We start from the raw sequence: 23,685 nt of genomic DNA, 5'->3' as shown, positions 1-23,685 counted from the left end.
TATGCAGTATTACTATTTCTATGTACAATATTTTTCTGGCTCTGCTCCCTTCATTCTGCATCAGTTATTTAAAGTCTTCCAAGTTTTTCTGGAATTTCTTTGCCTCTTCATTTCTATAAATATTTAAATTTAAATAAATATTGTTATAAATGTCTCTCTATATATTTATAACAATATTTATTTAATTTTATTATTTAATATAGCTGTGTATATAGACACAAACATGTGCATGTGTACACATATATACATAGTTATGTATTCTTTTCCTTCTTTCATCTCTTTGGGATTCAGACTTGGTAGTGGTATTTCTGAATCAAAAATTATGCAAAATTTTATAGATTTGGAGCATAGTTCTAATTGGTTCTCCAGAATGGTTCAACCAGTTCACTATTAGTTCTAACATTAGTATCCCTATTTTTCCACATTTCCTCCAGGATTTATTAGTTTCCTTTTCTTTCACCTTGGCCAATCTGATAGGTGCACCAGGTGGTACCTTTGAGTTATTTTAGTTTGCATTTCTCTAAATCAAAAATAACTTAGGGCATTTTTATATGACTATTGATTGATAGCTTTGATTTTTTTTTTTCCTGAAAACTTCCTATTCATATCCTTTGACCATTTATCATTTGGGAAATGGCTGTTATTTTTATAAATTTGGTTCATTTAAATGAAGCCTTTATAAGAGAAACTTTTGTAAAAAATATTTTCCTTAGTTTTCTGCTTTCTTTTTAATTTTGGCTGCATTGGTTTTGTTTGTATGAAAACCTTTTAATTACATGTAATAAAATTTTTCCATTTATTTTGCCATAATCCTCTGTCTCTTGTTAGGTCATAAATTCTTGTTCTAATAGATAATTTATCTACCTTCCCTAGATAAATGGTAGGGAATGCTTCCCTAATTTACTTAGGATATCACCATTTATTTCTAGATCATGTATACATTTTGAACTTATTTTAGTATATAGTGTAAGATGTTGATCTTTGTATTCCTGACAGATTTTTTCAGTTTTACCAGCATTTATTAAAAAATCAAGGAGTGAGGTCTTGGCCCCCAAACATGAATTTTTGGGTTTACTAAACATTATAAAAGTATTAAATACTATTGTATATGATAATCTATTCCACTAATCAATCACTCCATTTCTTAGGCAGAATCAGATCCCTTCACATTCTTAAATCATTTTTTTTTCTAGATGAATTTTATTTTTTTTTAGATCTTTCTAAAAAAAAAATTAAAGCTTTTTATTTTCAAAACATGCATAGTTTTCAGCTTTCACTCTTGCACCTAGATCTTTAAAAATAATTTTTGGTAGTTTAGTATGACTGAATAAGTAAATTAATTTAGGTAGAATTGTCATTTTATTATATTGGCTTGCCTACTCATGAGCAATTAATATTTCTCTGATGGTTTAGATATGTCTTTATTTGTGTTAAAAGTGTTTTGTCATTTTGTTCATATAGTTCCTGAATGTCTTATCTGTTTGCTATTATTTAAATAGAATTTCTCTTTCTATTGCGTCATGCTAGGTCTTGTTTGTAATATCTAGAAATACTAATGCTTTATGTGAGTTTATATCTTGCAACTTTACTAAAGTTGTTGTTTTGACTGATTTTATTTAGTTGATTGTCTAAGTCTGATTTTATTTTATATTAGGAAATCGCATCATCATGGGTAAAAATCACGTTTTTCGTTTCAATCATCCGGAGCAAGCACGGGCTGAGCGTGAAAAGACACCATCAGCTGAGACACCTTCTGAACCAGTCGACTGGACATTTGCTCAGAGAGAGCTTCTGGAGAAACAAGGCATTGATATGAAACAGGAGATGGAAAAAAGGTAATATATAAATTTCTTATTTTAATTTGTCATCCTGACATTTAGTTTTATTAAGGCAGTCATGGAAGAAGTCTAGAAGAGCTCATGAATTCATGGTCCTATCTTCTTTTCAAGACAGCACACTTAAAGGGGGGCTTTCAAAAGAGAAATAATTGGAATTTTAACTTCTCAGAGCTGGAACAGGTCTTAAGATTCACCTTGGGGAACTAATGAAAGAAAAATCAAATGAAAGTGTCCTAACTGTACTAGATCTAAAACTATATTATAAAGCAGTAGTCACCAAAACCATTTGGTATTGGCTAAGAAATAGACTAGTTGATCAATGGAATAGGTTAGGTTCATAGAACAAAATAGTCAATAACTTTAATAATCTAGTGTTTGACAAACCCCAAAACTCCAGCTTTTGAGATAAGAATTCACTGTTTGACAAAAACTGCTGGGAAAAATGGAAGTTAGTATGGCAGAAACTAGGCATTGACCCATACTTAACATTGTACACCAAGATGAGATCAAAATGGGTTCATGATCTAGGTATAAAGAGAGTATAAATAAATTTGAAGAACATAGGATAGTTTACCTCTCAGACCTATGGAGGAGGAAGGAATTTCTGACCAAAGAAGAACTAGAGATCATTATTAATCACAAAATAGAAAATTTTGATTATATCAAATTTAAAAGCTTTTGTACAAACAAAACTAATGAAGACAAGATTAGAAGGGAAACAATAAACTGAGTAAACATTTTTATAGTCAAAGGTTCTGATAAAGGTCTCATTTCTAAAATATATGGAGAATTGATTCTAATTTATAAGAAATCTAATAAATAAAATCAGAAATATATATATGTATATATATAAGAAATTTATAAGAAATTAAGCCATTCTCCAATTGATAAATGGTCAAAGGATATGAAGAATTTTCAGATGAAGAACTTGAAACTATTTCTAGCCATATCAAAAGATGGTCGAAGACATTATTAATCAGAGAAATGCAAATTAAGACAACTCTGAGATACCACTACACACCTCTCAGATTGTCTAGGATGACAGGAAAAGATAATGACGAATGTTGGAGGGGATGTGGGAAAACTGGGACATTGATACATTGTTGGTGGAATTGTGCCTATCTAGCCATTCTGGAAAGCTATTTGGAATTATTCTCAAAAAGTTATCAAACTATCCATACCCTTTGATCTAGCAGTGTTTTAACTGCGCTTATATCCCAAAGAGATCGTAAAGAAGGGAAAGGGACCTGTATGTGCAAAATTGTTTGTGGCAGCCCTTTTTGTAGTGGCTAGAAACTGGAAATTGAATGGATGCCCATCAGTTGGAGAATGGCTGAATAAATAGCGAAAGAACTCTGGGAAATGAGTATGAACCACTACATAGCATTTCCAATCCCTCTGTTTTGGTCCGTTTGCATTTTTTATTTCCTTCTTAGGTTAATTTTACCTTATTACAAAGTCTGATTCTTCTTGTGCAGCAAAATAACTGTATGGATATGTATACATATATTGTATTTAACATATACTTTAACATATTTAACATGTATTGGTCTACCAACCATCTGGGGGAAGAGGTGGAGGGAAGAAGGGGAAAAGTTGGAACAGAAGGTTTTGCAATTATCAATACTGAAAAATTACCCATGCATATATCTTATAAATAAAAAAGCTTTTAAAAAAAAAATTCACCTTGGTTTTTAGTTTTTCTATTACATTAGTTTGTATGGACTAAATAAAAATACCACAACAAAAATTTGTCAAATTTTTCTAATTTGTCAAAAATACAATGAATATAAATAAAAGAGACTGTTCAATGCCATTCTATGGAGCTGCTTTAATTTTCTGCCTCCAATTTGATTCTTTTTCCCCTTCTCTTGTTTTGTAGGCTCCAGGAAATGGAAATTTTGTATAAAAAAGAGAAAGAAGAAGCTGACCTCTTACTGGAGCAGCAGAGACTGGTAGGCATCTGCTTCTTCCAGTCCATTAAATTAGTGTCCTAGTACAACAGTTCTTACAATGGGTTTTGCCACCGATATAAATTGTTTCATAATATACCCCTGAGTTGTCCCTGATACCATAGTCTATTACTCCTTCTCCTTTAGTCAGAACTAACCTATGCCTTTTAAACTCAACTTGAAAAACTCTGCAGGAAGGTTTGGGCCTTTTGAGAGTTTTTTTAAATCTGCATCAACTTCTCTGGGAAAAGCAATAGGGCTTTTCCTGGGTAACAAATTGGTCAGAAAGATTTTCCTTCTTGTAGTTGTTGTCTTTGGATTTGAATCCTCAGTAGTCTTACTATTATAACTGATGTGAATTGTTTAACTTGGTGGATGTTTGCCTTGGTTTTGTCTTTGATCACATGAAATTACTAATTCTATCCTCTTGGGCTGACTCAGTTTTTTTCTTATGCTGGGTTTTTTTGTTTTTTAAAAATATATTGTGTCTGAAAATGTTGCTGCACAGTTGCATGTTTTAACCTCTTTCCTATCCCTGCATGGAGTCTGATTCATCTGCCAGGGTCTTTTTGTTACTTTATATGGTAAATAGGGTCAAGGTATAAAGAACCAAGGCAGGAGTGAAAAGCAAAGTCTTTTTTAAAAAATCACATTTAAATATAAAGGAAATAGTTGGATGATTAGCTGGAATAGCCAGTAAATTAAATCCCAAATATGTCAACAATGGTCTGTGCACTTCTGGGATTGGTTAGTTTTTATAGTTTGTAAAAACTTGCTCTCTTGAATAGAGCTTTGTTTTTAGATCTCTTTAGTTCAGTTACATGAAGTATGATTTGAAGAAACTTCTGGATATGTGTATTAATAAAATTAAGGGAACAGAATAAACCTCAAGAGACCAGATGTGATTTTTTTTTAAAGGAATCTATAATTTTAACTTTTTTTTTTTTTTAAGATGAAGAAGAATAGAGGACAGGAGATAATTGGCTACTTTCTTTCCTAATGCTAGGACAGTGAGGACTGCCTTTCACAATAATGTATAACATGTAAAATAAAATAAATCCACCATTAATCTTATATCCATCTTCTGAAGTTGGCATAAAAGTTCTGACAAATGAAAGCTCAGAATCCTTGAGTTGTAGCTGGTTTTTTTCCCCCAGTATGGCACAGTGGTCCTACTTGGCATGCGATTGAAGTCATTTTGTAATCTTGGCAACTTCAGTCAAGTTAAAAAAAGAATTGAGGGTAAAGGAAAATCCCAGGGGGTAGCAGAGGGATGATTGGAGGAAGTTTAGATTGTGGAAAGTGACTATGAGAAGCCCCTCTTCCAGAAGTGTGATAGAGTTTTCAGTAATTTAACATGGTTCATTTAAGTAGTAACATCATCAAAGATCAAAAAAGGGCAGATGTGATGATAGTATTATTATGATAATATAAAAAATTGATGTGACTTTGGTTCCCTAAATATAGAAAAAAAAATTCTGGAAATGGTTGTTTAGTTGTTAAATGGTTTTGTTCTCCTGAGGCAAGGCAGCTAGGTGGTGGGATGGTCAGAATGCAGAGTGATGGTCCACAAGTCAGGAAGATCAAGGCTCAGAGTAGACCTCAGTCATTCACTAGTTTTATGAGCCTGGGTGAGTCACTTCACTTTTGTCTGCCTCGGTTTACACATTTGCAAAATGGGGGTTATAGCAATACCTACCTGCCCACCAGGGTTATTTGAGATAAAATAATTTAATATTTCTAAAAGTATTTTGAAAATCATAATTATCATCATCATCGTTATCATTGACATCATTATTATTCTAGTGAATAGTAATAAGTGTTGAGGGTTTGATTACCAATACAGGCCAGTATTTTTTAAACAGCTCAATTAATAATAACACATAAATTGTTTCCATATGTTTTTCATCAGCCAATATATACAAAATATTGTTTGAGATGTTGAAAATATGAGGAAGTGTCACACATAATCCTAAAGCTTTTTTACCCCAAAACAATCTAATTAAATGCGTGTGTAATGTTTATAATATGTAGTATTTTAAAATAATGATGTGAAAGGAAAATCCCACAGTTTTAACTTGATATATTCTGAAATTGAACACATTGATGGGATATTATCTTAATTTTCTGTGGTTTGTAGTTGTTGCATTATTGTTCCTGAATTTTAAGTAACTCCTCTTCTACACTGGTTGCTAGGTAGTTTAGACTTTCTTTTGGCATGTCAGGGTCTCTGTAATTTGAGATCTATTCATTTTAGTTGTCTCCTCACGTAACAGTTCTGTCTGGGAGCCTACTGTTATATTTCTACCCAGGGCTGAGAATTTAATGAATTCTGAATCTGTCTAATAGAAGATGTCTCATAGAAGGACTAGAGTGATGTTGTTTTTGGCATTCTGTTAAATATTTATGAATGCCACAGCTATAGAAGTATGTTTTAAAACATAATAAATGAAACCAAATAACTTAAGTAGTTCTTGCCTGAGATTAGCAGCGAAATCTGAGCTACTGGCATTGATTACTCTTTCTCTTGGCTTGATTTGGATTCTCTTCATTGTTCTATAGTTTTTGTTTTACAGACTTTGAATGTTTTTTTACTCAACTAATTGATTCAGGAATGAGAATACTTAACCATTTTCTAAAGTAGTAATTACTTATTTTATCCCTAAACATTTGTAGGGACATTAGAGAGAAGTATCAACAGTTAATTAACATTGTATGTAAAAGATATATAATCTTTTCCTTGTCATTCCAAAACCAAGTTTCATCCCTGGCTCTAATATATATGAGCTCTGTGGCCCTGGACAAGTCATGAAGCCTCAGTTTCCTTATCAATGAAATGGTGGTAATAATATTTATACTTCTCACTTTCTAAGTATTATTAATAATTATAAAGTACATGCATATCTTTACCTAATATATCTCATATAGTACATAATACATTATATGCATATATTACAAAAGACATAATATGTTGGTGTACATAGACATAACATCCATGAAGGACAACCAATAAAGTTATTTCCTCAAGCAGATCATTACCATCTAGGTTGCTGGGATGAAGTTTTATAAACCTTAAAATATTATGTTAGGTATTGTTATGATTAAAAGTAAATTTATTACAGACTTTAGAGTATGTGGCTGAATAAGTCATAACTGTACTCTGTACTTCTATGTCACCTCAAGAAAAGAAACAAATATACTTAATTTTTTTTAAAGAGGGGGGGAAATCCTTATAGGAAAAACCTGAAAGGGAAATTAAGAAACTGAAGAAATGGATAAACAAAAAGACTTCCTCACTGAATACAATGAATAAAATACAGTAAGGTCTGAATTACTAAAAATAATGAATCCCATAGTAGTTCCACGTATTGAAATTCATATTCTCAGAATTTATAATTATGTCAACTCAGTGGTCTCAGGCCAGTGGAAACATACAGGACAAATTTGAATAATGTGAATACTTTTTGTGATTTGTTATTTGACCTTATTGTACCTACCTATACTATGGGTATTGTGGGATAAAAAAGCAAATAAATTACTGGAATAAAAGAACAAGACCTTGGTAATAAGTAGGATCTCTCCTTCTTTCCTTAGCCCTCCAAAATAACAATATGGCAGAACCTCTACAATAATTTAGAATAAGAAATACAAAGAAATATCTAGTATCTATAAAAATAGACAATACAGAATATAGTAAGATGATTAAAAAAAAAGTCTTAATAGACCTTTGGACTTTTGAGGAATAGAATGATCTGAGCAGAACAAAATCTAAAAAAAGAAAAGAAAGAAACCCAACTAAAATGGATGGTTGGAAGAACAATTATAAAATTTTTCTAAAGAATTAACTGGGGGGGCAGCTAGGTGGTGCAGTGGATAGAACATCAGTCCTGAAGTCAGGGGGACTTGCGTTCAAATTTGGCCTCAGACACTTAACGCTTCCTAGCTGTGTGACCCTGGGCAAGTCACTTAACCCCAATTGCCTCAGCAAAAAAAAAAAAAAAAAAAAAAAAAGAATTAACTGGGAAATATTTCTTATCTTTAGAAACCACAGTGACAGAACTTGATGAGATAATCTGAGAATTGTTGATCTTCCAGAAAAATATAAGCAAGAAGTTGTAATGTCATATTCCAGGAAATCTCATCCCAAAAATAGACTAAAAACTTTGGGGGAAAATATCACAGTGCAAATACAAAACATAAAATGCACACAGAGGTTTAGCTTAAATTTGTTTTTTAAAAAAATATATATAAATATATGAATAGTCTTTTGGGTTTTTTATATCATCATAATTTTCTCCATTATATCCCTTTCTTAGAGAACTGATTTAATGAATAATACTGCTTTAAAATACTTTATTTCTTCCCCAATTAGATGCAGAAGCAATTTTTAATATTCTTTTTATCTATTTAGAGGTTGAAATTGTATGCCTTATTTCCCCAAAGCATCTCCATGTCAGTCATTTTGTGCAAGAAGGCAGGAAGGAAGAAAGGAAGGAAGGAAATTCAATCCATGTTTAGGCAATATCAATTCTTTCTGTGAATGCTGATAGCATTTTCATCATGAATCCTTTTGGATGGTCTTGGATGGTATTTAATTTATTCACAGTTCTTTATCATATGATAGGGCTGTTACTGTGTAAAATATTCTCCTAGTTCTGCTCACTTCACTTTGCATTAGCTCATGTCAGTTCCAGGTTTTCTTAAAGTCATCCTGCTTGTCATTTCTTATAAATAATTTTTATATATTTCAATTTGTTCAGCCATTCCTTAATTGATGGCCATTCCTTTAATTTCCAATTCTTAGTCACCACAAAGAGAGCTACTATAAATATTTTTGTACATATAGGTCCTTTTCCTTTGGTCCCTTTCTTTTTTTTCCTTGACCTCTTTGGGTACAGACCTAGCAGTGATATTGCTGGATCAAAGAGTTGGCAAAATTTTAAAATTCTTTGGCAGTAGTTCCAAATTACTCTCAAGAATAGTTGGACCAGTTCACAACTCCACCAACAGTGCATTAATGTCCTGGTTTTCCCACATCCTCTCCAACATTTTATCATTTTCCTTTTTTTGGTCATATTAGCCAATCAGATAGCTATAAGGTAGTACTTTATAGTGTTAATTTGTATTTCTCTGTCTGTAGTGAATGAGAACACCAAATTGTGGGGGGTTTTGTTGTTGTTGTTTAGTTTTTCAGGGGGCAAAATGGGTTACATGATTTGCTCGGGTCATACATCTAGCAAGTGTCTGAGGTAGCATTTGAACTCAAGTCCTCCTGACTTCAGGGCCAGTGCTATATCCACTTCGTACTCTAGCTACTCCCAAATAGTACTTTTTAAAGAGGAAAAAGAAGGGAGTGAGGGAAAAATCAACACAACCAATCCATATATTGAAAAAGTAACTTAAATTTAATTCATTTAGAAATGAAGTGAAGTTCTTAGGCTTCCTTGTCAGAGAGAATCTTGAGAATAGTCTGTAGAAAACAATTCACATGTCCACAAAAGTCCTATTTCAGCTTTGATAAGATAATTTGGTGGCAAGAAATGATCCAAGCAAAAGTAATCATCTTGAACCATAACACGGCATATAGGCAATGTTGCAGTTAACTTTTATACTTAACACCTCAATTTCCCAATCATTTTCCTAAGACTGTTACAAATAACAATACTTTTATGGAGTGATTTTCCACCTGAAAAATTCCCTTTAATGATGATATTTTAGGTCTCTATTCTTCATTCACAAAAAATAAATCAGTAAAAAGTAGAATCTTTTTTGCAGTGAATGGAAAGGCAGAAAGTATTTCTGTAGCGTTACAAAGGATTTAGATTGAATTAGGGGAACCAATTTTAGCTGTCTAATGTGCCAATAAGGAGAAAAAGTGTAATTGAAAAGAATCTTATAGAGACAAAACCAAATGTGATATAGATAGATAGGTAGATATAGAAACATAAATATATATGTATATACATGTGTGTGTGCACCTATATCTATTTAAAACCCTAAACTGGCCAATACAATGGCAAGAAAGAGTTAAAAGATAAAACCTAACAATCTGTTGTTTTCATGAAATTTAGCTAAAACATTATCAGGCCATATTCATTCAGTGTGAATGTGTAGACCAAGATTTCCTAAACTAGAGACTATGAATTTAAAAACATTTTTTGAGGACTGTTTCAGCATAATTGATTTCATTTGTATTGTTCTGTATTATATGCATTTAAAATCATATTCTGAGAAAGGCTTCACTATCCTGATTATGCAAAAGCTCACATACAAAAAGTTAAGAACCCTGGTCCAGCATAAGATTAGTTATATTTCAACTGAATCAGAAGTCAGGAGTTGGCCATTATGCTTCCACAGAACACAATTGTAAATACAGATGTTATTAAGGGAGACAAGTAAAAAAGTACAATAAGTAAAGGCGAATGAAATAATGTAAATATAAAATATTCATTAGCATCTATAACAGCTGTGTTATTGTATACCTGTGAATAATGGTTTAACACAACTTCTGAGGAATTGAAGTTCAGCATCACTCAAAGGGTTTTTGGAAAGTTCTTGGTGAATGTGAGCAAGCTGTAACAAATTACAAATGAGAAATTATATAGACAAAAGGTTGTAAAGGATACAATAAGAAAACCGTAGACTAAGGGGAAAAGAAAGATAGATTAGAAACATTTCAAGGACAGTAGTAAACAGATGATCTTCCTAATCCATTAGAATCTATACAACATCAAGAAAACTAAAAAATGGCTTTCAGTGTGATGGATATAATAGTACATTTATAAAGGGAAATGGATAAACATCACACAGACTGAGGACGCTCACCATTTGCTTTATTGGAAGGAATATTAACATTGATGTGAGCACAGATCCACTGAATTATCATAGTATGTACCAAATGATAGCTCAGCCAAAGGAAATGCCAATTGATAGGTGTAAAAATCTAAAAAATAAGGCAGAGTTGGACAGAATATTGGAAAAACTACATTTGAAAGCTATATGGAGATTTTTGAAAGGAAATTAGTACAATAAACATTTCTCATTCTAAAAGGTGTTAAATAAAACTACTTTTGTATTAAAACTAACAAACAGATGTGGCATGGCTGAAATCTTAAACTTTTATAAATCATAATACAATAAAAATTATAATCAATAAAGGAAATAAGAACAAACTATTAAGATCAACATGGAGACCAAAATACAATTATGTTAAGTAAGTGGGTTACAGACCAAAGCTTTAACAATTATTTTTAAAAAGGAGAATAATAGTAGTCCGGAAAATTTATGAGATATAACTAAAGTAGATTTGAGGATTAAATCACTTTCCTTAGCACTTATTTAACAAAATAGAAAAGAAAGGGCAAATGAATAGAGTATGCCATTTTACAAGAAGCTATAAGAAACAAGTTAACTCTACAAGCACATAAAAGATGTTAAATTCTTAAGGATCAATAAGCATTTAAAAAATTTTAAACTAATAAAAAAAAAAAAACTAGTGGTTCTTTTAAGACAAAAAAAAGGTGGATAAGCCATTAGCAAATTTGATCATACAAAGAGGAACATTTAATTACCAAAATGCAAAGTGAGAAATGGACATTGCTAGCAAATGAAGAATAAAGAAACTTCAGAAATCTTTGTCTTTAAATCCATGGTAACAAGACTAAAATTTTAAATAAAATTATGACTGTCTAAAAATATGTAACAGGGAAAACACAAATTAGGGAACCTAAGTAACCCAATCTCAGAGAAACTGAGCAAAACATAACTGAGCTCCTATGCAAAAATAAAAATCAGTAGGATAATGGATTTGCAAGCATCTTTGTCATGTTCCATCTAGCTTTCTGGAGGTCCTTCACAGGGACCTTGGTCTCAGCAGGATAGACACCATGAGAGTCTAGAGAGAATAGAGTCTAGATTCTTTATTCTGGCCCAGTCTTGATCTTAGTTCAAGAGACATGAGAGCCACCACAAGGCTGGTCAAAGATAGAATGTCCGTCTTCCAGTCCTTCTTAACCCTTATATACCTTATTGTAATTACATCATTACAGCATACTTAGTATGGGTGAACTTAGAGAACTATTGCATCACCATACCTAAGTACTAAGCATTTATGTGTACGAGAGAACCATCATCTCATCAATTCCATTGATATACTTTCAAGTGTACTTCTCCAGAGTTCCAGCCCTCTATACATAGTCTGTCATGTATTTAAAGGACAGTACCACAAAAGCTATTTTGAGAAATAAAGAAGGTACTTAGCCAGATTTTATTAGATAAACATGGTTTTGACTCCCAAAACAAAGGAGAAATAAGAAAAGAGAGCTGAGATTTGCAAATTTTTTACTTATCACATCATTTAAGCTTGCCCCAATCCTGTGGAGTAAGCTCTTACTGGTATTATCCTCATTTTACACATCAGGAGTTTCCCCCCCAAAAAATGATAATGAGCCTGGAAAAGAGAAGCATTTTTCATAGATTAAGTGACTTTCCCATAGTTACCTAAATAATGAATGTTAAGGGCCTGATCTGAATCCAGGTCTTCTTAATCCCAAACTTAACATTCTATCCAGGACACCAGCTTGCTTCTCTCTTAAGAGATAACTGTAGAATTATTTTTTTAAATGATTAAACAAGCAGCAAGATTACAGCATTATATCATTATGATTAAGGGTAGGTCAACATTAGGAAAGTAAATAGCACAACTTATATTGGCAAAACCACTGGGTTATATCTATAGACACAGAGTAACCCTTCTGTATTCATGTTAAAAACAAAACAAATGAAAGAATTTTAATTTTGACTAAATGCATTTATCTACAGATAGGAGTAGAATTAGGGTTTTTTGTTGTTGTTTGTTTTTTGTTTTGCTGAGGCAATTGGGGTTAAGTGACTTGCCCAGGGTCACACAGCTAGGAAGTATTAAATGTCTGAGGTCATATTTGAACCCAGGTCCTCCTGACCTCAGGACCAGCACTCTATCCACTGCACCATATAGCAGCATGCTAGAATTAGTTTTTTGTTTTTGTTTTTTCCCTGAGGCTGGGGTTAAGTGACTTGCCCAGGGTCACACAGCTAGGAAGTGTTAAGTGTCTAGAGATCAGATTTTAACTTGGGTCCTCCTGAATTCAAGGCTGGTGCTCTATCCACTGCGCCACCTAGCTGCCCTAGAATTAGTTTTAATGGGAAAGCATTAGAAGCATTTTCAGTAAATTCAGAAGTGAACTTAGAATGCCTATTTTCACAGTTATTATTTGACAGTATGAGAAATCCTAGCTATACTAATAGGGGAAAAAAGAAATTCATAAATATTGGCAATAAGAAAGAAAATCATGTTTTTCATGGATTGTAGGATATTTGATTAGAGTAGGCTAATTAGAAAAAATCCATATATCTCAAGTGCATTAGCAATATAAATTCATAAAAATCTTGAATTTTCAATATTTTAGTAAAATCCAGGAAAAAGACAAATTAGGAGAAATATTTTAGTCATAAAATAAATTAAATGTTGAGGGTTTTACCTGCCAAGGTATATGATTCATTTAAATACAGATATAAGATAATTGTTATAAAGATAATATCATGCACATTATATACTATCACTATTATATTGCTAAAGGAATGCTTTATAGAATCAGAAAAAAGACCACAAAATCAATGTGGAGAAAAGCAAAAGAGCAGAATTATAAGGGTTTAAAAAAAATTGTAAGAAGGGGTTTGCCCTTCACTAATAAACAAAACTTAAAAACATAAATAGCAGTCTAACCTTTGAAAAACCTTTAAAGCCCAAAAGAATTGCTAGGCAAATTGGCTTCTGAAAAGGAGATTGAAACAAGCATTTGATATCATTATTCCTCAACAAATTTCACCAGGATATATAATCTAAATTAAAAAGGTCACATTACAAAAAATGAGAAACATGGATTCATATTTCTAACTAGATGGAGAATCTGTAAGTAGCCATATTAGAGAACAACAGTGTCAAAAAGCAACTAAAAATTGGGGCCACTAAACCATATGTGAATATCTCTGATTGCTTTATGACTTAGAAAACTATATATTAACATGATATTTTAAAATATTTCCCACTTATATTTTAAGAGTTGTATTGTAACATGTTTTAGGCCACATGACCATGGACTAAGTATTTGATAGCTCTAATATAGAGACAAGTATAAAAGTTAAAACAGATTAGTTCAGTAGTATGATGATAAAAATCAATGTTGCTTAGAATAAGAATTTATGGACTTAAAAAAAAACTTCTGCATTAAACATCTGACAAAAAACATCATCTAAAATGTACAGAGACTTTATGAGTAAATCAGTAAGATTTAGAGCCTTTTCCCAGTAGAGAAATGATCCACTATAAGAACACTCTGCCAAAGAATAAACTACAAATTGTTAACAAGCTTAAAATGTGCTCCTATCATCAGTAATTAGAGAAATGCAAGTTAAAACAATCTCCAAAGATTCACATCACACATTTAATTGGCAAATATGATTTCTAAAAGTCATTGATTAATCAAAAATTAATGTAGGTGGAGTGTAGATAAAAGAGGGATGACAGTTTACTACTGGTTGTTTTAATTTTCTGCTTGGTCTCAAAAGGTGAAACTAGACATAATGGATAGAAAAATCAAAAGAGTAAATTTAAATTAGACCTAAAGAAAGACTTCTGATCCATTGTACCCAGGTCATGCAACTAATGTATCTAAAACTGGATTGAATCAGGATTTACTGACATTAGGCTCTGTACTCTTATCAACAAGGCTGTCAACTGCACCATTAATGGAGGATATCTAGATCTTGACCATTTTAAATCATTTGATTTAAAGGAAATAATTTTTCACATGTGGACTTGAGTAAGGACATTGCCCCTGAGGTGTTTTTCCTACTTATGTCATTATGTAGTTTCTTTCAACCATTTCAGAAAAAGAAGAAATAGAATTATGCAAAAAAAAAAAAAGTTAAAGAATTATTCATACTCCTTGACCCAATGGTCTCTCTATATCTCTTCTTTTTTTTTCCTTTTTTTTTTCTTGGCAAGGCAATTCCCCAATTAAGAAACTCATCAGGGTCACACAGCTAGTAAGTATCAAATAGCTGAGATTGGAACTTGGGTCCTCCTGACTTCAGGACCAGTGTTCTAACTCAGAAAAGCAATTGACAATAAAGATGTATTAAAATGGTCATAGTGTGATTATAATAGCAAAAAGTTGGAAACAGGTTATTTTCCCAATGATTGGGAAAAGACAAAATTAAGACCTTATCTGTAAAGGAACCATAAATGTACCATAAATGAATATTAAGAATTCAAAGAAAAAAATTTGCGTGAAATTATGCAGAATGAAAAAATCAGAACCAAAAGAATAATATACACAAATTTAAAGCTATATAGAGCTAGCAAAACAACTCAAAAATTATAGAATACATAATAAAATTGGTAATGACATTAAATTCCTCCCTATCTCTTATAATCTCTGATGGGTACAGTTGGACAAGAAAACCTTTTTTGAATACTATTTCAGGAACTCTGTGACCAGAGGAAAGTTGCAACTTCTTTAAGACCATTTTATCATCATTGAGATGTAGATGGTAGGGGGTAGCTAGGTGGCACATTGGATAGAGCACCAGCCTTAAATTCAGGAGGACCCGCGTTCAAATATGGTCTCAGACACTTAACACTTCCTAGCTGTGTGACCCTGGGCAAGTCACTTAACCCCAGCCTCAGGGGGGGAAAAAAAGATGTAGATGGTAATATAAGTATCTGTAATACTGTACCTCTAATTAAATAATGTTTGTAAAAAATTGTCAAGTGCAGTATATCAGCCATTATGAATTCCATGCTGTTTTTCTTAATAGTTTTCAGATATTGCACATTGTTAAAGGATTGACTTGGAGTTTAGTATTTATAAGATTTGTGAAACAAATCCGTTTAAAATTCATCATCATCAACATCATCATCATCCATGAATTTAATTCATATATATTTTCAAGAAAATTATTTTCTAGAAAATATTTTTTCAGTTGTTTTTAATACTATTAATAGGTATTCCACATATGCTCTTAAGTTCATCAAATAAGAATAAATTTTTCTTCACTAAAAATCAGAAAGATAGGGATAAGTATAGAAACTGTAAACCAGCTGTTTAGTGCCACATTTTCACATAGGCTGAGAAAACTCATGCAATATATTCCCTTTAGAAAGGCAAGAAATGAAATTTCTTTTGATATATAGTTTTAATTTTTTAGGTGGTAAATCACTTATTTTGAAATTATGAATAATTTATTACTATAATTGAATTAAAGATTACCTACTTTCTCCATAAATAGATATGCATTTATATACATGTATATGTATAAAATACACTATGTTTACTTTAGCCTGGAAAATGAATTAGGATTGGCCATTTTTAAATTATGATTTTCTTGTGCTATCCTAAAAAGTTCCTAGGGGTTAAGGGAAATGGGTAATGTGATTTGAATGGACAGTGTGATATTTTTATTTTTCATTTTTGAATTTCTATATAACTTTTTTCATATTTGAAGAAACTAATTTATTTAATCCTTGAAATACCCAATTTTAAAAAGGAAAATATATTACTTTCATTTAGAGAATTGTTGATAAGACTTTTCACTTTTAAATATTTGTGACTGACTAAAAATAACTGCAAATTATTTAGTCTATTAATCTTAAATCATTGTGCCTTTAAAAAGCACTGGTTGGAAAGATTACTTTGGAAACAAAGAATTTTAAAATTCTGTTACTATTTTTTTTTTCTTTTTTTTAATTGGCAAATTCTTATCTTTTGTGGTTAGCATGTTGCCAAGCAAGAGCTTTTGATGACTCCTACTTGTTCTGAAGTCAAGGTTCAATATCCCACTGCGCCACTTAGCTGCCTCACCAACTACAAGTAGCATAGTTTTCCATATATGAAATACATAGAAAATACAGTAATTACAAATGAATGGAAATACAGCATGGAAATAACAGCAACTACAAATAGCAAAGTTTTCCCTGTTTGAAAACACTAAAAATGGAATCTATTTTTAAACAAATTAGCTGGAGGATTTATGAAAAGAAAACTTAAGCAAAGCCTGTTTGGCCTGGTAGGTTTTTAAAAATTATCATCTAACATCTTCCAGTATTTTGTGGTGAAGCTTTTTTTCCCCTTATGAAAATGATATTTCCTGGTTTAAGCATATGAAGAAAAATCAACATAGTTGTATTTGCTTCTTTTTCTTCTTTTGTTCTTTGGACAATACATTTTATTTCTGTATGTGAATTGGATGCACATGTAATGAATGGCAATGAGAAAGCTGCAAACTGAAAACATATTCTTGGGAAGAATAGTTTTGTAGTTGTCCTTTTATTTACCTTGTAGTAAACTTCTGTGATGGATAAACTTTCACACTGAATTCTGTAGAGGGGCACTCTACGCACTTTTAACACCATCCCTGTTGACTGCTTAGTTTCTACTTTCTTATCTTCTAACTTTTTTCTAGGGCTCCTCTCTTTTTAGTAAAGCCAACTCTAAACAACAACCAAAAAAATATGCCTCAGCATACTACAGCATTACTAACCAATGTTAATCTGGCTACTCGTCACATCTCTGTATGACACCTGTGCTCGCTCATGGGGGAAAGAGTTTCTGGAAGACGCAACAGCAATAACCAAGGCAAATGTTGGGGAGTGTTTGCATGGTTTTAAAGCATGTCTGGGGTGCAGCTTTGGGGTTTTTTTTCAAAGATATTTTATATTCTTATAGTTTGAGGGTGGCCAAAAATGGTTGAAATATTTATAAATGTTCATTTTACCAGGCATCATGAAAATTTTTTAAGTAGAGATGTCATCCTCGTTTAAGAAAATGAAGCTAGGGGCCAGTGACTTTTTAGTATCTTAATATTGAGCCCTTAAAAGTTTTTACATACTTGGTTTATTTTTTTAAGTTCAGTTAAGGTTTTTTTGTTTTTTTTTTTTTGCTTGATTTTTTTTCTTCAATTTGATTTTCCTTTTTCCATTTTAATTTTGGTTATTTGGGGGCCATTTTTTGATTTTGTTTTTCCAAAGGATGCAGATTCTGATAGCGGGGACGATTCAGACAAGAGGTCCTGTGAGGAGAGCTGGAGGCTGATCACTTCACTGAGAGAAAAGCTACCTCCCAGCAAGTTACAAACCATTGTTAAAAAATGTGGACTCCCCAGCAGCGGAAAGAAACGAGAGCCAATCAAAATGTACCAGATTCCCCAAAGAAGGCGCCTCAGCAAAGACTCCAAATGGGTCACTATCTCAGACCTCAAGATTCAGGCTGTAAAAGAAATCTGCTATGAGGTTGCCCTCAATGATTTCAGACATAGCCGGCAGGAGATTGAGGCCTTAGCCATTGTTAAAATGAAAGAACTTTGTGCTATGTATGGGAAGAAAGACCCCAATGAGCGAGATTCTTGGAGGGCAGTGGCCAGAGATGTCTGGGATACAGTTGGTGTTGGAGATGAGCGAATTGAGGATGTAATGACCAATGGGAAAGGAGTCACTGATGTAGATGACCTCAAAGTACACATAGATAAGCTGGAGGATATTTTACAAGAAGTAAAAAAACAAAACAATATGAAAGATGAAGAAATCAAAGTATTGAGAAATAAAATGTTAAAAATGGAAAAGGTCTTGCCACTGATTGGATCCCAAGAGCAGAAATCTCAAGGAAACTATAGAATTAAAGACCCAAGCTGTGCTGGTATCACTAATAAATCAGACAGTGAGGAACCTGGGAAAGAAGAGCGTGTTTCACAGTTGATGGATGGGGATCCAGCCTTTAGGCGTGGGCGTCTTCGGTGGATGAGGCAGGAGCAAATTCGATTTAAGAACTTGCAACAGCAGGAGATAACTAAGCAGCTCCGCAGACAGAACGTACCACATAGATTTATCCCCCCAGAGAACCGAAAACCTAGATTCCCATTTAAGAGCAATCCCAAACATAGAAACTCTTGGAGTCCAGGAACACATATTATTATAACAGAAGATGAGGTTATAGAGTTAAAAATTCCAAAGGAGGAAGAGGAAAGAAAGGGAAGTGAAGAGAGCCAAGAAAAAATCAATAGAGCAACATCTAAAGACCCTCATTTCATGTGGGGTCATCAAGGCAATCGAAGCCAAGATTCCATACAAGTTAGCAAGCAGCAACTTAGTAATCATCAGCAACAGCCACCTCCTCAGTTACGGTGGAGAAGTAATTCCCTCAATAATGGCCAGCAGAAAAATGTACGTGCTCAGTCTTCTTCATCAGAGTCATTACAGTCCTTCAATGGGCACCAGAATCCTGATCTACAAACTTTCCAGCAGAAGCGCCATATTCATCAGCACCGCCAGCCTTACTGTAATTACAACACTGGAGGCCAAATGGAAGGCAATATATCCAGTTTCTACCAGAAGCAGACTGACCGACCCAACCACTATAACCAGTTTGTGACACCACCTCGAATGAGAAGACAGTTCTCTGCACCTAATCTCAAAACTGGTCGAGAAACCACAGTGTAATTCAACTTGAACAAGCTTGAAATTTTGTTGGGAAAAAGATGGGAATGGAAATGTATGATTGAAAAACACTTGAAATGGGTCGACTTTTGCATATTGTGGCCACATAGATTCCTGTTGTGATTTTTGAAGTTGTATTCCAACAGAGATTAAAAATTAGTTTAATCTTATACCATACATAAAACACTGGAGTTTGAATATATTCCTTTTTGATTATGTACCAGTGATGGGGCATTTTCCGGAATTTTGGAAGGACTTCAGATTCCTTGATTTTTCAGAGTGTTGTTTGTGTGTGTGCCTTTGTGTGTGCCAGAATACTAGGTTTAATAACAGGAACTTTTCTGTTTTGATCTAGTGCTATTTTTTAAAAGTTAAAATGGGAATTTGCTGTCCAGAAAGAACTGCCATTTAGATTTATGCAGACAGTTAAAAAGGAAATATTTGTCCAGTGTTGAATGTCAGATTTCTTACTATTAGAAATTGATAAAATGGCATACAACTACATAATCACAATTTTAGATTTCTATCCAACTTCCATTCCCCTTCCCCAAATTGGATTTAATTATCCACAAACCAAAACTTGATTTTGATTGACATGGAAGTATTATAGAGCTTTGGGTTTACATCTTCCACAGAGCTACTCTTTTTCTTCCATGGTTTGCAGGGAAGAGCTGAGTCAATTGTTTTGTAGAATGAATTAAAAAAAAAAAAGGCTATTTTTCTCCTTCCTGCTTCTGTTAATGTCATTACTTGTGTGAAATTTGCCATGACATTGAAACTTGTATCAGATGGCACAATAATTGGGAATATGTATATTGTTTGCAGCTTGAATCTTAATCCAATGTTTAATAAACTTTGCATTCTTGTTCCAACTTAAACCTAAAGTAACAAAGTGTCAAGAAAGCAATCTGGTCTTTGCATAGTATTGTAAGAGAATATGGGTTGGGGTAGGATGGGGTAAGAAAATGGCACTGCTTTCATTGACCAGATAATGAAATCAGAAAGGTAAATCTGGTTTGGGCTTAAAACAGTAGATGGAGAAGGCATTCTTTTAGTTAAAAATTGGCTGGGGGGAGGGAGACTTACAAGTTTGTTTTTTTTTTTTTACAAGTCTTATTGAGAAGAGAAAGATGGTAAAAATCTGTGTTCATATAGATACCTCACGTTTAGTGTATTCTGGCTTCAAATTGTTTTACTCTTTGGAAAATCTGATGGCAAATGAAACTATTTTTGATGGGAAGACAGAGATTAGTTTTCTTTTTGAATTCCTTCCCAATTCTTTGTGCCTTCTCACAGTCTAACCTTAGAAACAATATGAAGAAGCAGAGATACCTGTAAAGTTATTTTTTCAAATTTTACAAAACTATATAAGTTAAAGACATCTACTTAATCTTGAACCTTCTTAGATGAAGGGGAAAATTACAGAGCAGATAACATTTAAGGAAATTTTAAGGATTATAATTGTGTGAGGGGTTTATTTTAGGGAGGGGTATTGTGTGTGTGTGTGTGTGTGTGTGTGTTTTGTGTGGGTACTTAGGCATTATTGAAACACATTACTATTGTGGGATTCGTTTCTTTGCTTCTGAGAAGATGCTTTCTTAATGTGCTAAAACATTAATTTGCTTTATATTAGCTCTTTGATTTTTACCTTCAAAAATAAAAATCAGAATCTTTGGGGAACACATTTGCCTTCAGTGTTTGAACCCAATCCTATTCTTAAACTTTTTGTTGTTAATTGAACATGAGAAGAATCACAGTTGTAATACATTCAGTTAAAATGACAATCTCCTATCATGCATCACATGAATGTACTTGGTAGACTACCTCAGGTCACTTCAGTGCATTTGATATAGGCTGTCTTTGTCCCTTATCATTATTTTCTTAGGTGATTGAAACCATCCTGTCCTTTTACATGTTCTCACTCTTCTACTTCTGCAAAAAAAAAAAAATATATATATATATATATATATATATATATTTTTTTTTTTTTAGAATCTGAAAAGTAATTACTCAAGCCTCAACACTAGAAAATATTCTTTTTTTGCTCTCAACTTCCAATTGAATAGGTATATGATTTTTATATATGGTAGCATATTTAACTTATGTCTGTGCTACCTTTCTCTTGTAGATGGTGGAAATAACTTGATAAATTGTTAAAAATGAAAAAAAAGTCTATTTGCTTTTATAGTTATAGATCATAGTATGTACAATGGTATTCCAAAGAATTTCATGTGTGTCTTGTCACATTTGGTTATATAGTTAATATTCACACTGAAATTATTTTTTACTTAACCTCTTGGTCAAAAAAAAAAAACCTTCAAAATGCTTCTAAAGTAGCACTTTAGTGCACAAAAATTAGCAGTTGGTGTTGGCATTTATGCCCTCTAGGAACTCATTTCAGAAGAGATATCTGTCTTAGTAAAAAACCTAATTAATTTCTGGATGGAATTATTAATCCACCTCATACTTTGAAATGTGATACTATCCATTTAATCCAGTTTTATTATTTGAATAGCATCTTAAATGTTATATTAATCTTAATTCTAAACCTAAATATTGGAGGAAGGAAAAAAAAAAGATAATCAGAACTTTATATACTGTTATAATGGTGACTGGACACAACTACAACCCTTAGGTTTGGAACTAGATAGTGGTTAAGACAATAATGGGAATCTAGGGGAGCCCTACTAGCTAATATAACTTTACAAACCAAACCAAAATGTATCACTAAGAAAGAAAAAGGGGAGAAACATCATTAACAATATTTTATGAACTTAATTACCAACCAAAGTGGTTTGTTTGTTTTTTTTCCTTTAAATGCTTTTACTACTTACTTGTTCTTAGTAGTGTAGGCTCTTAGAATTTGTTCATTACATTGAAGTGGCTTGAAGTGACCATACTGTTCATATTTTAGATAAGGGTGATAATGCTGAAATTTTCATACTTGGGGCCTGTTGAAGCATCCTCTTATCAGGAAGTGATGCAAAGCAAACTCCCTGTGATGGAATGTTGAGGTCTGTTATTTGTCATTTGTTCAGTTGCCTTAATGAATCATAATTCAAGACAGGACAGAGAGGTTTCTTCTGTCCTCATGTCTCTTAAGGAAGAAGCCTTCTTAGGAGTGATGCAAACTAGGGAATTTGCCTGATAAAATGAGGCCCTTTTGAGAATAATTTTGGTAATATGTATTTAATGTTGTCATCCCTTATAGATAATAAAATTTGCTTTACATATTTGTCTTGAACCATTTTAGGATGTGAAATTCTTGTTAATTTTTCTTCCCATTTTACTGTAAAAGAAAGTGTTGAATTTTTCTTCCAATAAAAAAGAAAAACCCTGTCAACTTTTCCATTTGTTTCCATCTTTCTTAACCTTAAAAATATCTGAAAACTGTCTAGAGTGCAAAAACTTACTCTCTAGAAAAGAAAGTTTGTATTGGTACAGAGGTTCTTCAGTAAATTCTGTAAGTCTCTTAGAAGTGAGTGCCTAATCTTCATTTTGCCATGAGGAGAGAGTGAAATAAAAGTATGGCCTTATGTGGTCTGACTTGGGGGGTGGGGGGCAGGGAGAGACTCCATTTTCAGGACATCTGGTATTAAAGATTGAATCCTGTATTCCAGTACAAAATTAATTCACTAAATCAATTGGTCTTAGCTTTTCTTTCTAGCAAAAGTCTTAAGATCTTAAAGGCATTCTTAATTAAAAATGACTGAGCACTTTCTCTATAGAATATTATGGTTAAGAAGCATTTTTCCCATGACAAAAAGGATGAAGCTTTCAGTTTTTCATTCATAGCTTAGGGCTGTTTTGTTTTTGAGTGCTCATGCCAGTGGAAGCTAAACTTGATGGGATAAAATGTTTTTGCTTAGCTTTGTTTTTTTACATTTGAGTTGTATTTTTAAATAACATTTTCTGCTTTGGTAGGAATTTTTTTCAATTTTGGATTTTTCAACCTGTTGATTACAACCTGCCACTATAAATGAATACTGTTATATTATATTAAATTATATTATAGCAGGTGGGCCAGTTTAACCTCCCCATATTTTATCCATAAAGCCTAGAGATTATTTCACACTTCATTTTCCACTCTCCATTAGAAAACCAGGCTAACTCAATTGTCTGTTGCTGAGAACTGCCAGTCAATAGGCAATTTTTTCTTTTAAAAATGACAAGATAAGTACTACTCAGTGGGATTCAGTCAGAAAGAACCTATTCTGTTCTTTGATTTGTCTAATTTTTTTTTTGTAAGGTAGTTTTCCATCTAATTTTATTTCTCAACTTCCCAAGTTACTTAGAAGGCATAGATATCTAATACATTTAGAGCTATACCTTATTTATAAAGCATCCATTCTGAGGTTGTTCATCT

At 32.6% G+C, this 23,685-nt stretch overlaps 1 protein-coding gene across 16 annotated transcripts in view; it reads left to right on the top strand.

The window, feature by feature from the left end:
* Positions 1 to 23,685, top strand: part of KIF1B (kinesin family member 1B) — a 188,391-nt gene that overhangs the window by 93,441 nt on the left and 71,265 nt on the right. For 15 of the 16 annotated variants that reach the window (XM_074306314.1, XM_074306312.1, XM_074306310.1 and 12 more), the window contains 2 exons: positions 1,655 to 1,835; positions 3,721 to 3,793. In XM_074306314.1, coding sequence (XP_074162415.1) covers positions 1,655 to 1,835; positions 3,721 to 3,793 — 254 coding nt within the window. Of the gene's footprint in view, positions 1 to 1,654; positions 1,836 to 3,720; positions 3,794 to 17,858; positions 22,667 to 23,685 lie in introns of those variants that run through there. The other variant, XM_074306315.1, reaches the window with a different exon arrangement.

The sequence above is a fragment of the Sminthopsis crassicaudata genome, chromosome 3 (genome assembly GCF_048593235.1).
Source record: "Sminthopsis crassicaudata isolate SCR6 chromosome 3, ASM4859323v1, whole genome shotgun sequence".
NCBI lineage: Eukaryota > Metazoa > Chordata > Mammalia > Dasyuromorphia > Dasyuridae > Sminthopsis > Sminthopsis crassicaudata.
This window is presented reverse-complemented; position numbering and strand designations above follow the sequence as displayed.